Genomic DNA, 14270 nt, shown 5'->3' with positions numbered 1-14270 from the left:
AATCTGTCACAGCTTCCACGTCTTGTCCCTTGATGCTCCAGGACTTGATAGGGCAAGACGCCATAATCTTTGTCTTTTTAATGTTAGCACTCATATCACTCACTTGTACGCCCATCAGAAGCCTCTTGAATTCCCCTTCACTTTCTGCAGTTAAAGTGGTATCATCCGCATATCCAAGGTTGTTGAGACGTTTCCTAGCAATCTTCACTCCAGCTGAAGACTCGTCCAGACCGGCCTTCCTCATGATGCACTCAGCATATAGGTTAAATAGGCAGGGCGACAGTATGCAGCCTTGTCTCACTCCTTTCTTTAGTAAGTGAGAAATAAAGGCAAAGGCCCATTTCTTGATATAAAAAGCGGCAGCTGAAGAATATATGAATTATTAGATACAAATGATTCCCTTTTATAGCGGGTAGACCCTTGATTGCCTTAGAAATTCAGAAAACGGCTTCCAGAAAGGCTTGAGCTTGCTTTTCGTCATTTCATAAAAATATTGACACGAACTTTAAGGTACAGGCGGCACTTAGGTAATGCGCGCATGATTGGTTTTGGGGCAATATTCGGAACGTCATAAGCTGGTATGTATTGATGTCACAGGTCGGTCGAAACCTACTTTCGCTTTCAGTTTCGTGGTTTCTGTTTGAAAATACTTTTTATGATGCATAAAAACAATTTACCAAGAATAGAAATGGTATGTAATTATGAAATCGAAATGCTCAAAAATTGCCGGGGCTATCCTTCAGGTATCGTACTATTTTCTATTCAACCATTTCGCGCCGTAGGGTGTCGCAGCAGGCGGGCGATGAGCCGTAATAGCTCTGACACCCGCTATCACCGGCAAATCAGACCTCCGCCAAGAATGCAAAAATGCGAGAGCAGGTTAGGGGGATGCTCTATTTCGAAGGAAAGTAAGTAAGTTAGCTGCATGTTCGCCTCCAGGTTCGCTACGATAGTCGGACAAATCTCGCTGATCTCTGGCGCGAAGAGGGCTTAAAGAATGTAAACGGATTCAAAATTCAGCTCAAGGGCGGTAACAAAATCAGATGCTGTTTCACCTGTGTTCGACGCAGGACTTTGTTGCACAGTGGGCGCGTGGGATTCGATGAGCTCTCCGCATCAGCAGCAGAGTGACGACCACCAGACCAATGGAAACCAGCGCCGAACCAAGCACCTTTAATTGCAGCCACCTTATCTGCTGCAGGCCGCGAACGGCTGTCCTGGGCATAACTTCCTGCGTCAGCAAGGCATGAGAATGTTGCAAGGCCACGTTAGCCACGTACCCTGGTGTTTTGCTGAACCTGCACTGAGCAAATCTCTCATTTGAAGAACGATGATAAAGTAACACAAGGGATAACCACATTATAGTATTTGGCTTCACCTCCGTTCATTATTTGTTCATTTCAAGTCAAACGTGCGTAATTTGGCTCAAGAGCCCTCCAGCAATCACACGCAGCTGGAGATATTGAATGTAATTTCGATCCTTACTTTGCTGGTATTCTTGGTGTTCTTAAAAAAGTTGCAGTCCGGGAAAACAGGAGTACGAGAGCGGCTCAAGTCTATGTAATCAGATTAGCTGATCATAAAACATTTGGTTTTGGGGCTTCTCTGGAGCATCTGTGTTGGCATCAATGACATCAACGACAAGCAATCAGAAGCGAAAAAAGCTGCATGAGAAAGAACTGCAAACACCGCACGGGTAAATTTACTGTTCCCCCGGATCAGCGATACAGAAAACAGAACCAGAAGAAATAACCTTGTTCTCTATAGAATCAGGAAAAATGAAAACATGTTTATTAAAAAACGATCACCATCGCTCACTGTGTTCAATATATTGAAGCTCCCATAGAACCGCGCGATATTAAGCGCACACCATATCGGGTCTTTTCAAACTTACAGATCCAGACCAATACTTTGAGGCTTGTCACATTAAACACGGAGATATAATACTATCTATGGCCCAGAAATGCGAAGACAGTTTGTGCAGTTGCTCACAATGTCACCCCGAGCAAGCGCCTTGCCCAGAAGCGTCCAATTCAAGTTCAGACAGGCCTGAAATCTGTGGCACGAGTTGCAGCATGGTTAACTTGTAGTGGTGGTGGAGAAACTTTATTTTCAGCGGAAATAGACGAGCGACCCGAATGACCAAACCCCGCTTAAACGACGGCCGCTGTCCCTTGGGCAGCGGCGGCGCTTTCAGCCAGCTGAATGAGCTTTATCCTTGTCCCCGGGTCGGGTCTGAGCCTATGAAGTGTCTCGTAGGTAGGGATTGTGGGCATTTCTAGATCGTATGATTTAAATCGACTTCGGCATCACAAGTTTTGCATTTATATGAATAGAGTCCTTCTGAATATAGACAACATACTTTGGAATTTGGATGCTATTAGTTTGAAGGTTATGCCATGCTTTGGCCTGGCGTTTGGTGAGCGTTTTGTCCGCGGGGAAAAATCTGAGTCTGGCAAACCTGCAGTGCGGCAGACGTTTTCTATAAGAAAACAACCTGTCCTTGGCGGAGTTTATAGAGCGTGGGCTGCATGTCCCAGCTCGGCAGTACCCAGCTAGGTTATGAGCCACCTTATTACCAGAATGGGAGGCATGGGCAGGCGTCCATATTAAGTGAATGCGAAGTGAGCGCGGAAAATTTTGCACAATGCGCGCTGCTTGTCGGGAGATTCTTCCCAACATGTAATTACGTATAGTCAGTTTCGAGTCGCTGACTACGGTTTCACCCGAGGATCCCTCAACGGATAGAGCAATGCTTCTTCTTCTGCAACATGTGTATGATGAGTACGTATAGCGCCCCCATTTATGAGTGAATGGGAAGCCCAACTGTTTGTTTGACGCATTTTCTTATTACGGCCTCCGCGTTTTCTTTTTCAGCTGACTTTAGATTTAGGTAAGGGCATGTATAGGCTGCGAGACTGATCACAAAGACCTGTACTTAGCGGAGAGTATTCTTTTCCCTCAAGCCGGAGTGGCGGTTACTAATGCGGCAGATGAGTGGCACAGTTTGCTTCGATGTTCCCTGAAGAATTTGAATTGCATCACTATTGAAGCCGCGTTCTTCTAAGGTTAGGTCTAGGATTTTAATTTTGGGTACTTGAGGAATGGGGACTACACGAATTTCGAGTTCAATGGCCGGTGGAGGTTGCGCGAGAAATCTGGTTTTGCGGAATATAATAAATTCAGACTTAGCCGAAGAGAATCGCAGCCGTCTGGGGTCTACATAATACACTACAATATCAATGGCATGCTGTAGCTCTTCTCGATGTGGGTATAACTGCCCTCTGCGGTCCACAAGGTAATGTCATCCGCATAGAGGCTGTGATGGAGCTGCGGGACCTGCGCTATTTGTTGTGGAAGTTGAGGACTGCGATATTAAAGAGAAAAGGCGAGAGGACCGATCCCTGTGGGGCGCCCTTGTTGCCGAGGGGAAAGTCATCCGAGTGGAGATCAACTCGAAAGGTCTTTTTATCTGAGTGAAAGTCCCGGATATAGTTGTAGGCGCAGGCTCCGAACCCGAATTCGTAGACAGCTTTAAGATCGCTTCATGTCTGACATTATCAAAAGCCGTCTCCAGGCCTAGTCCGAGAATGATTCTGGTGTGCCGCGTTCTCACATCTATAATTCTGTGTTTTAGCTGAAGCATTACATCATGTGTAGAACGTTTTGGCCGCAAGGGGGGTACAGCTCTTGCTCCTCCATAAATATGTTGAGGCGGGTCTGAATACCAAGCTCCATGAGCCTACCTAGACGAGAGGGGAGTGAAATTGGCCTAAGGTTTTCAAGGCTGAGGGGTTTGCCTGGTTTTGGAATTAGGATGATATGTGCCGTTTTCCATGTTTGGTATTGAGCCCTCTGATCAGCATTTCGGCATGTACTAAGTTAGGAAGCGTAGTGGATCTTCATCTAGGTTATGGAGTACCTTATCGGTAAATCCATCTGGGTCGGAGGCTGTTTTAAAGTTAAGCTTGGCAATTTCTGCCCTTACCTCAGCCAGAGTAATGGGGTAGTCGAGCTGCGTGTTTTCCAGACCGGCATAATCTAGAAAGGCTTGGCTAGGAATTTGTCTTTCAGTTCAAGAAAACGATCCGCTGATGTGTCTGCATATGCATATATGAGCTTTTGTAGGCACTGCCTCTGAGGGGTTCTGCTACCTGTAGGGTCAAGTAGATGTGACGGAGAAAATTTCATGTCTTAGAGACTCCCATATTGCAATACATGAGGCTGCTTATGTCATCCCTCCACTACGGCACCTGTTTCTCTCTATCCACTTTCATACCCACTTTTCTCCTTCCCTTCTTTAGGCGCGGCTCAGGTGTCCACAGACACAAGCGTGACAGATACTGCGCCTTTAACTTTCTGTGAAGCAATTCTTATTGTTATTATTATAAACGGCGTTCGATAATCATCGCCCTGTATGAGTTCTGCTCGCTAACATTCGAAGTGCTGCTTCAAAGCATGATCCGTTGTGCGGTTATTCTGCTCACCTTCATGCGCTTACCTGTTAGAAAGTGAAAATTACTTTAATGCATCAATTTATGATAACGAGATTCTCCATTCCCCTCACATATCATGTTCCGGAAGTATAGACTTGGACATTTACGCTGTGGCAGCGCACTAATCGCTACTAACCGGTGTCTGAATTTTTAGTATACAATATCTGGTCGCAACTGAAAATGGTCTGGCTTCGCTGCATCACTACACGCCCGCACACTCTCTTAGGTACTTGCTATTGACCTCCTATGAGATAATTCTTTCACGCCTTTACTTCATGATGCTGTACAGGATAAAACAAATTTGTCCAGAGCACTATCCTTCTGATGGGTGATTGTATTTTCTCACCATAGATTTGTCCAACTTTTCCTTTTCGTTATTAGGAATCATTGTGAGCACTTTCTTCAAACGCGAAAAATATTTGCATTTACTCAGTCATTAACTGACCCCAGACGTGGGCGCTAATAGGTAAGTTTCTACCCTGGGTTACCAACTAATCGTGATAACCCTTCCTCTGTCGCCATGTTCAGTGGTTTCAGTGAGTGATCATCTAGCAGAGCATACTTATTTTATTGTAGCACACAAAGCAAACAAAGATAAAAATATCTAATCAATGTTATCAGGAGGACTTTGTCAGCATGAACAAAAATATTTAGAGCGCTACTGTCATTTTCACCGCTAATTTTTTATTGAATTCTCTCAAGACAAATTGGTTATTTTTCGAAAAACAGATGCGTCCTCTTTTGTAGCGTTTATTTTAAGTAACAGAAAGAGTAACATCACCATGTTTTAATGCATTCCGCAGATAAATAATTACAAGAAAAATACCCTTTTTAATGTTTTTTCCGTCCTTCAAACTATCTGACTCTTCATCCGCACGACAGAAATATTGCGCAGACATGGATGAACACGACAGGCGAACTGCCAATTTGCCATTATGTTGCAAATAACTTTAGGACAACCACTTACCCTTTCCAATGAATTAGGTTTCTCTATTAACTTGTACTAACTTCCAATACCTGTGACTGAGGTCGGAGAAATTCGATGAATAGCATTTAGTTCCGTTTTAGCTAATTAACCGCATGAAACTGTTCCTGATTCAGGATAACATGAGCAATCGCTCATGCATAATACAACATTACGTCATAGTATTGTCAAGTCATCCAATCATTGAAGATCTTATCATCCACTGGTACAGACAGTGCCATTGCCAAAGTTCTGAAAACTACTAAACATACGTGTAGCCGGTTTTTCACTAATTTTGCTGGTTTCACTCAAAAATCGCTCCGTTTCACATAACTTGTGGTGCCAACGTATTACGAGTCTTCAAGACATAAAACCGTTAATCTCCCCGTAATTATATCTCAATTTCTATATCAAGCGCCTGTTAAAAACAATCGAACATATCTTAAAATATGAGATCGCTAATATTCTAACAACAATGATTGTTCTTATCCAAATGAGTGTGAATTCCGTAAAAATTATTCTTCTTTAGAAAAACCCACCGCCGGACACCCAGCGGTAAAAATGGGTACAGGGGGGCACCCGGCCTTTTCGCCTAATAAGGTTTCCCATTATCATTTCTTGCTAACGTTATCACCTTTTATAATTTATCCGTGTGCCCTGATCTGGATGCGAGAATGTTTATCTTTTCTCAACACTCATAATTTCAAGAGTGTCGCAAGACACTGCTTTGTCCCCTGCTGTTGCTTATATACGTTACTGACCTACCTAATAGCGTTAAACCCATTTCCGCCTCTTGGTGCTTGAATGAGTTGCATACCGCGCAATATCTAACTGCGCCGAGAATCTCGCACAAAAAATGACCTTTCTCTCATAGAAGCTCTAAAACTTCGTGCACGCCACTTCAGCGCCGCCCTCGTACAGGTCGTTCCTGATTAAAGCATCAGTACTTCAGTTGTATCCATAAGACCATTCTAAATTTGTCTGCCTGCCAATTCGCCCCCGTCGCGAGCAGGCTGTTCCTCATTAGAGCATCATAGAATTCAGATTTTAAAAGCTGAATCATTCACATCTTTTGATGTACAGGATCGTTTACTATTAGGGTGAACAAGCATGCTCTCTTTAGTGCGGTATTGCCTCCGATCCGACAGCGCTTTGAAGCAGTTTCCGACTATGCGAAGCCCCGCTTTCAGTCACGTCCTGCGCTGCTTTGTTTTATTGTTCGGCTGCCTCGGAGGCATCGGCGTTGTGAAGGCAGGGTGCTTGTTCACACTAAACGTGGGTTACATTATACATACTTCGTGTGATATCACTCGGCCAAGTCTTGTCAACCAATAGTAAATTCTTATACCGTGGTCAAGGTTATATACATGGTAACCTATCCATCTTTGACTCAATTCTCCTCCTACAAAACAATTTTTTTCACAGACATTTGTGCTATGAATGTTAATGCTATTTCTTAACAACAGCAAAATAACCTTACTAACGCCCTGTAGTTATGTCATAACAGAGGAACAGGATTCACTTTCTCTAAGTATTCCTCTTATTCATCTCAGCCCTAAAAGAAAAAATAAACTGTCCCTCTCGAGCCTCATGGCGCGATAGCGCGTCTTAATCGTTTTTATAATTTTTCCTGTTCTGTGCCTTCTGATACGCATGCGCAAAGAAAAGCCGCATCGTCTGCTCCAGCCATATAAATACCGTCTTTTATCCCAACAAGCACACACTACTACCACTCAGCAGTCATTTTCCTTGCAATAGCAAGGGCCTGGAATGGCCTGCCCAAATAAGTCGTTACCAGCATGAACCCACCACATCCAAGCGTCTCATTGAGAACATCTCGCCGCTATTTTCACTTCAGTTGTCCGCCTCGTAACACAGACCCAATAAATGTCTGAGCACAGATAGACCCCTGAGGAATCTAATAAATCAAGAAATAGGGGTTTTTGCGCTCCCTATGTGGATTACGACGTATGACACAAGGAACAGTAGGTGTTTCGCATGCCGAACCACGCAAAGATCGGCCAATAAAGGCATACTTGGGCACACATGCCTGCTTGAAAATCAAGCGACGGCATTTATAAATAACGTGTATAATCTTAAGATTATGCTTTGGTTGATAAGGTTACCGTTCCAAAGAGACTCTGTTTATGAGGAACGCCGTAAGGGGAGGCTCTTAAAATTTTACGCGCCCTTGTGTTCTTCGAAGCACAGTACTATCACAAAGTATACGCTTAAACACTGTGTGGTTTATTCCGTCAGCTCTAATGAGCAAGCCTTCATAGCTACACAACGCTGAGGTTTCCGGTATGCTCCACATAGCCGCAATACGCAGACTAAGAAGAGCAAGTAGTGATGTTTGGCGAAGCCGAAGCGTGTTTCTCCTACGTACGCTTACTGTAATTAGAAGTGGCGCTTTTATGAAGAAACGCGTATATTACGCGATAACGCGGGCTACGTCGGGAAAAGATAGCCAAAAATATTATCAGCTAAACAAACACATCTAACGGCGCATAAAATGTTTCCACGCTTGTAGCCGTTAAGTCTGCTAACGGATGCCTTACCATCTAATCTGACCTCTTTCCTCACCGAACAGGTTGTGCGTCCATGCCAGGCCTTGTTTGTCGTTTACAATGTCATTACCTCGCGCATTTTTTACTGGTGTTGTCTTCTTCCTTGCGCAGGTATTGTCTTCTTCCTAGTCCTTCGCTTCCGCGCTGTTATTCGTTAAACCAACTGCCAACTAGCTCCAACTACCAACTAGCTCCAGGTACCAACTAGCTCAACTCTCCGCTTTATTGTTTTGCTGACGCACACTGCTCTCGTTCTGTTTCTGAGCGGTATAACTAACATTATCCTCCAAACAGCTATATGTATTCTGCCCAAGTTAAACACATTTATGTAGCCAGCACGGCTGTTCTCCACTAGTTAGCATTGGGTAATACGGGAAAGATATAGTTTGCAAACACTTTACTCTTCACTTCACGGACACATTCAAACAAATGTTTCTGATCTGATTTTACCTACCAAATGCGTCCTATTCCTCCTATTCATATGGTTCAAGTTATTTCAATATTGTAGCCCAGAAATGCGGTCACTACTTTCCCTACGTAGGTGCATTGTATTGCCATTTCAAGCGCCTTGTGCGAACTCCTGTTCACTTCTTGGACTGCTGAACTTAGTCTTCTGCATATTCAGTTTGGACCCAGCATTCTGCTTTGCCTGTCTAGGCAGTTGTACTGAGTTAACCGCAAGGAATTATGAACAGTGAATAAAAGTACTATAATATCCACCATTAATATTATTTCCCTCGGCCTCTAATACAGGTCTCAAAACACCAATTGTGACCATGCATGTCGTACCTATCACTCAATATGAAAGATCGTCTCTCCATGCTTTACCTACTCCCTGTGAAAGAATTTATAATTTTGGTTATGGAGGACAATCATGGTTGTTTCGCTGCTATAAGGGCTTTCAAGAAATTTTGCACAGAACAATTTTTGCGCATATTTCTATCACCTCAGTGATAGTACATTAATGATTATTTAGGTTTTCATTATTCAATACTGCGAGCCTTGTGCAGGCCAAAGCAGGGTGGGTACATGGCAACAAACCAATAACAACAAAGGTAATAAACATCAAAGTGTGCCGAAAGGCAATAAGGATTCATTCTGGTCGGTTGCACTTTGAGGAAAAAATGAAACCTTGAATAAATCTGTTCGTGCGAAATACGGTGTCAGCGACAGATATGGCGAAGGCTCAACAGTCAAATTTCGATTCCAAAGCGAGGAAAGAAATTGCAATCGTAAAATGTTTCTTCGTTGTTCTATGCACTGAATACCACGAACCTGCATTATTTCAGAGGTTGAGCCATGCGGAGAAAATGTAGAGTAAATACACCTCACACTTTTCTTTGTACCTTTTCTAGACGGGTGATATTGCGTTCCCAGACAAAGCATGCATATTCAAGTTACGGTCTAATTAGTGAATTAGTCGAGGGAGAATATTTAAGCTTATGTCTTAAAATGTATATATAACGTAAAGCGGAAGAGCAGAGGTTATCGATATGCAAACTCCAAGATAGAGTATTAATAAGCGTGACACCCAAATACTTGCACTCAGACTCTTCCAACAAAGGTGAGGAACCTAGCCTGTAGTTAAAAGAAAGCGGAGTAGGTTTTGGGAAACCCATCTTCCTGGTTTTTCGAATGATTCATGTCTGAGGCAGCCCTCATACAACTTTGGTGTGTTGTACTGCTTAGGTTTGTTTTATGAGGTTTAAGGTCCCAAAGCGACTAAATGCTACGCGAGACGCCGTAGTTTAAGACTCCGGAAATTGCGACCAACTAGGGTTCTTTAAAGTGCACTGACATCGCACAGCACACGGGCGCCTTGCTTTTCGCCTCTATCCGCCGGCGTTGTTTAAAATCATTGATGTTACCTATCCCTTCAGCTAAAATAATGCTTGCAGGCATCCAAGACCCTAGTTCACTCGAGGTTTAGACGTTGCGTATAAATGGTAGCCGCTTTATAGAGCACGATGTCCCACTTTCGTTCAACAGACCTCCAGTTACTAGGTATTTACAAGCCTCTTTTCTTATTTTAGTGGCTTCTTTATTTCCACTATCATTGCTGGCGTGATGTCAAGCTGATCTGATCTGATTCCTATACCAATATATTCGTATTACTTCTGCTACTCTAGAAGAACTCGGCCGCTCCAAGAGTCCTGTCAACAAAACGACATCCCTCATTATTTCTTAGCGCGCACACCTCATTTCACATATACCCATAATACTGTGAATACTTTTACAGGCTAGCGCCATCCTTTCAGTATGCTGTAGTCTCGCCATAGTATATTTGATATGATTGGGTTTGTGATACTTACCGATTCTATGCGACAGCTCTGAGTTCAGCCAGTTTTTATTACTTTAGGTACATAATCCTTCCCCTGTGAGGTCAAAAAAGGTTGTAAAATAGCTTGCGACGTATACCTAACGCCAACTTCTAGTGTGCACTCCGCAATGATGGTTGTGAGATTATCGCTGAATATTTTAATAATAAGCGTTTTGTTTTTGGATAAAGCTAGCTATCGGTTCGGCAGCAAGATGGTTTATATCTCGCTTTCCCGCCTTACTGTAAACCCGTTATTGGACTTTTTCCTTAGAAACTTCTACTACCTGTCAAAGTACAAGGCGGTTTGGAGTCCTGGCCATTCTATCTTCCGAGCATGGAACTTCCGAAGACGTCTAAGCCTTTTACGATACTTTGGTCAGCGCACAGTATGAAACCTAATTTGTATCAATATTTGTCAATAGTTTCTTGCATTTCCGGGCAAGGTATATATTGTTACAATATGGCAGGCTCGCGCAGAAAAAGCCACACAGAAAAACACAGCCTGGTGCGGCGATTCTCTTTCGTTCTCTATACCTCTCGCGCTCGCCCTGCGCCTCTGATTTTTAGACGCAGGGCGTATATAGGCCGGCGTAATCCGTACCTTCCATCCTGCAGCAATATACTCTAGGTTCGCAAATGTTACAATAGTGGGCGCTGCTAATGACCTCTCGCCTGGAACCTTGGTAATAAAGTTACCTAGGTGACAATGATAAACAGGCTGCCATTGCGTTTATTAGCGACCATGACAACCGTGACCAAACGCTGTTGCAGACAGTATTGCTTAGGAGACAGCCTTTTATTTTGGCTAATTTTCCAACGGCTCGAACAGCATCAACATCACAATCGTTAGAAAAATGTGAGCTTAGTTTTTACACGCCTTGATAATTTTTCTGTGAATAGAGTGGCAATACGTATTGTTTTGTAGCTAGCCTTTATTCAACGAATTTGTTTGCCGAAACCGCTAGGGTACCATTTGAAGCAAAATTTAATACAGCAAATAAATTAAAATTATTGCTAAGCTACATGTTCGACCTAAAACAATTGTCGCATACGAGCGTATGAGATTGCGTCCGCCGCTACTCGAGCTCCTGCTTACACTGCCTGGTAGCCCCTCGATTCGGATCGTTGTACGCTCGGTTCCCTTTAACCAAATCCCACGCTTCAAGAGGGCACATGTGCAGGTTACAAGCGACGCTGTGACCGTACCACCGAAGCACAAGGATGTTGAGCCTAATTTGTTAACAAATAATTGCTGTGGAATAGCATAACGTTTACGAGAAATGGCTCCCAAGTTTATGGAAAGAAACGTTTTGCGCCAATGCAGGTCATTTTAGGCCTCGAAAGGAGACTCACGGGGTTTTGGATTCCATCCAGTACTTCTGTTGTTTTCTCAAAACCTCTTGCCAAGTTTCATGCCCCCTTCCAAGCCGTGGAACATAACTCGCCTGTCAATTACGTGGTAGAACCTCCGACGCCGTCTCCTGATCATCACCGTCGGTTACGTAAGCCTGTTCACATCCAGGGCCTTGAACACTTATAACACCCTGCCATCCTTCATACGCCATAACTTGCCAGGATGACTCCTCTTTTCCCAGGGAGAAATTGTAAAGGTGAAGAACGTTCTTGAAGAACTTCTGAACGTTCTATTGAGTACCACTGCTATCGCGTACGTTTATGGGGCTCGGCCTGTCTGACCACTGACCTCTGTCTTCAATGCCCCTTTGTACCCACTGCCTTTTTTTAAACGCCATCCTAAACTACCTGGAATCACGCATTCGCCTACGGCCTGGTTCTCCCAGCACCTCTTCAAGCAAAGTGGAATCCTGCACGATACCTTTAACGACTTCACAAGAGACATCAATCTCTGTGTACCGTTTTGTATTATTTCAGAAATGCAAACAATGCCTATGATGTTTTATGACACCCAGGTTTAAGAAAGAAAGTTAACACCTCATTGCCAGTATGTATTTAGCAAAACAACTATTTTCGAGATGTCAGAACTGTGTATATGACCGCAGCGGGGGCTCTACGGTTAGGGCGAACAGCAGTTTAACCGAAGTACGTAGGATCAAATTCTCACTGTAGATGGTGGCGAAAAATAAGGTCCAGATGTAGTGCGTCATGTCAGTGCACGTTAGAAAATTTCGGGCGATGGCAATTCCAGGAGTCTTCAGCCACGGCGTCCCTCAAACCATTTGTACTTAAACTTTATAAACCCAAAATCTGAACCTTTAAGCAACTAAGCAGGTCCGCTTCTCGCCAATACAATCTCACCGTTCGATTAACTGCGGGAGCTCGCTCTTCCGGCAGCAGATTGGTCAGTGCCCTGATGGACTCCTGCGTACTCCGTCGGCTGGAAGTCTTCAACGCTAAGGAATGCCATGGAAATGTTTTGCTCTCTACGTTGGCCTTTGGGTCCTCTGTCACTTCTCCGGCAGCGGCAACAGAAGTTGCTGCGTGGGGAGCTTCCACGCCTTCTTTGGCCGCCTGTTGGAATGAAAACAGGCTTCCGTAGGCGCCCTCTAATGACGTATGGAGTTATGTAAGGCTGGTAAAAATAATGGTACTATACCAACATATAACTATGTACGACATTTTCTGAATTCAATACATAGATATAACAGGTTGCAGCGCTATAGCACTCCCAAAAGTTGTGTTCTAGAAATTCAAAGCAGTAAAAAGGGTCCAGGGTTATGCGCTGCATAAGGAGCCACGCATCCAGTGGCCAGCAGGCCCCTGTGACTTCAAGGTCATTCTTCCAAGGTCATGTTCTAAAGAAATACGGCAGGAACAATGGCTGAGGCTTCTTCCCTTCGATGCTTACGGTGTGTATGTTGAAATGGGTACTATCGAAAAGGATGCCAACCTTCTAGCAGAGGTAGGGGCCAAACCACATAGCCTACAGAAAGAATGAACGCATTACTCTACAGGAGATACCCACCGTCTAGCCTGAACTGACCGATCTATTATTTTTGCACAATATAATTTTAGGCGGAAGCCTTTCTAAGCCAATGGAGCGAAAATAGGATCGCTGTCCCTGCCCTTGCACCTAACCCAAACCCCACCCGGAAGGACTGGAAGGCGACCTCGCTCGCCCGCTCCGACCTGAAAGACCAAGCGGCATCGGTCGAACTAGCCATGGCGGCAGCGGAAGCCACTGGGGCCCCGTACGAGGGACTCCACTTAGTGTTTGTGAGAGGAAGGGCACTAAGCTTGTCCCCAGAGCGACGTCTATTCTGAATCGAAACGCTTCACTGGGCTAGTCAACACCGGGTCTGGGATGCGTGTGATCACTTTTAGCCATAGCTCCGCATGCAGCTCGACATGTACCGTGACGATGAAAGCAGGATTCAGGGCGACATATACTGCGATTGGAGCGCATTTTGAAAGTACCGAAGACTAAAATAGTTGTCACTCAATTAGGGTGACGTCAAGGATGTGAAATCACTCATCTGCCGCCAGCTATGAGGACTGAGCGGGAAAGAGTGCGCTCTTACGCCGTCGGGCGGCGCTTCTTGCCTTTCGTACTGTAAAATGCAAACTGTAAATGAGCATGATAGTAAATGCTACCACCCCGTTTCAAAGGGGACGCTCCTATATTCCATCCATCTATTCATTGAGTGTCAGATGCTGCGCCTTTCCTGTTAACGAATTATAAAACACCGGTGATATTAGACGCGTTCGACATAATATCCAAGGAGAGTTTAGCTGCTGACGAACGGCGCAGAAGACTGGAGAAATTAACCTCTTCTGATCCTGAGGTATCTGAAGAGGCTTTGCAAATAGCTGAGGAAAGGAGGAAGGCAAAAATTATGGGGGAAAAAGAAAGATACAAGGTTCTCAATGCGGATTTTCAGAAAATAGCCAGAAGAGATAAGGATGCCTTTAGTAGTTGAGGACAACAGCCAATTGAGGAACAC

General features: G+C 44.2%; 1 protein-coding gene across 1 annotated transcript in view; it reads right to left on the bottom strand.

The window, feature by feature from the left end:
* Window positions 1-12839, bottom strand: part of LOC146177601 (membrane metallo-endopeptidase-like 1) — a 70265-nt gene extending 57426 nt beyond the window's left edge. Inside the window, exons 1-2 of the mRNA XM_084581159.1 lie at window positions 12625-12839; window positions 1056-1231 (exon numbers count right to left, since the gene is read on the bottom strand). Coding sequence (XP_084437285.1) covers window positions 1056-1225 — 170 coding nt within the window. The 5' untranslated portion in view covers window positions 1226-1231; window positions 12625-12839. The remainder of the gene's footprint in view (window positions 1-1055; window positions 1232-12624) is intronic.
* Between the last annotated feature and the right edge of the window lie 1431 nt (window positions 12840-14270).

This window comes from Amblyomma maculatum, chromosome 10, assembly GCF_055883805.1.
Source record: "Amblyomma maculatum isolate TAMU_Amacu chromosome 10, ASM5588380v1, whole genome shotgun sequence".
Lineage (NCBI taxonomy): Eukaryota > Metazoa > Arthropoda > Arachnida > Ixodida > Ixodidae > Amblyomma > Amblyomma maculatum.
This window is presented reverse-complemented; position numbering and strand designations above follow the sequence as displayed.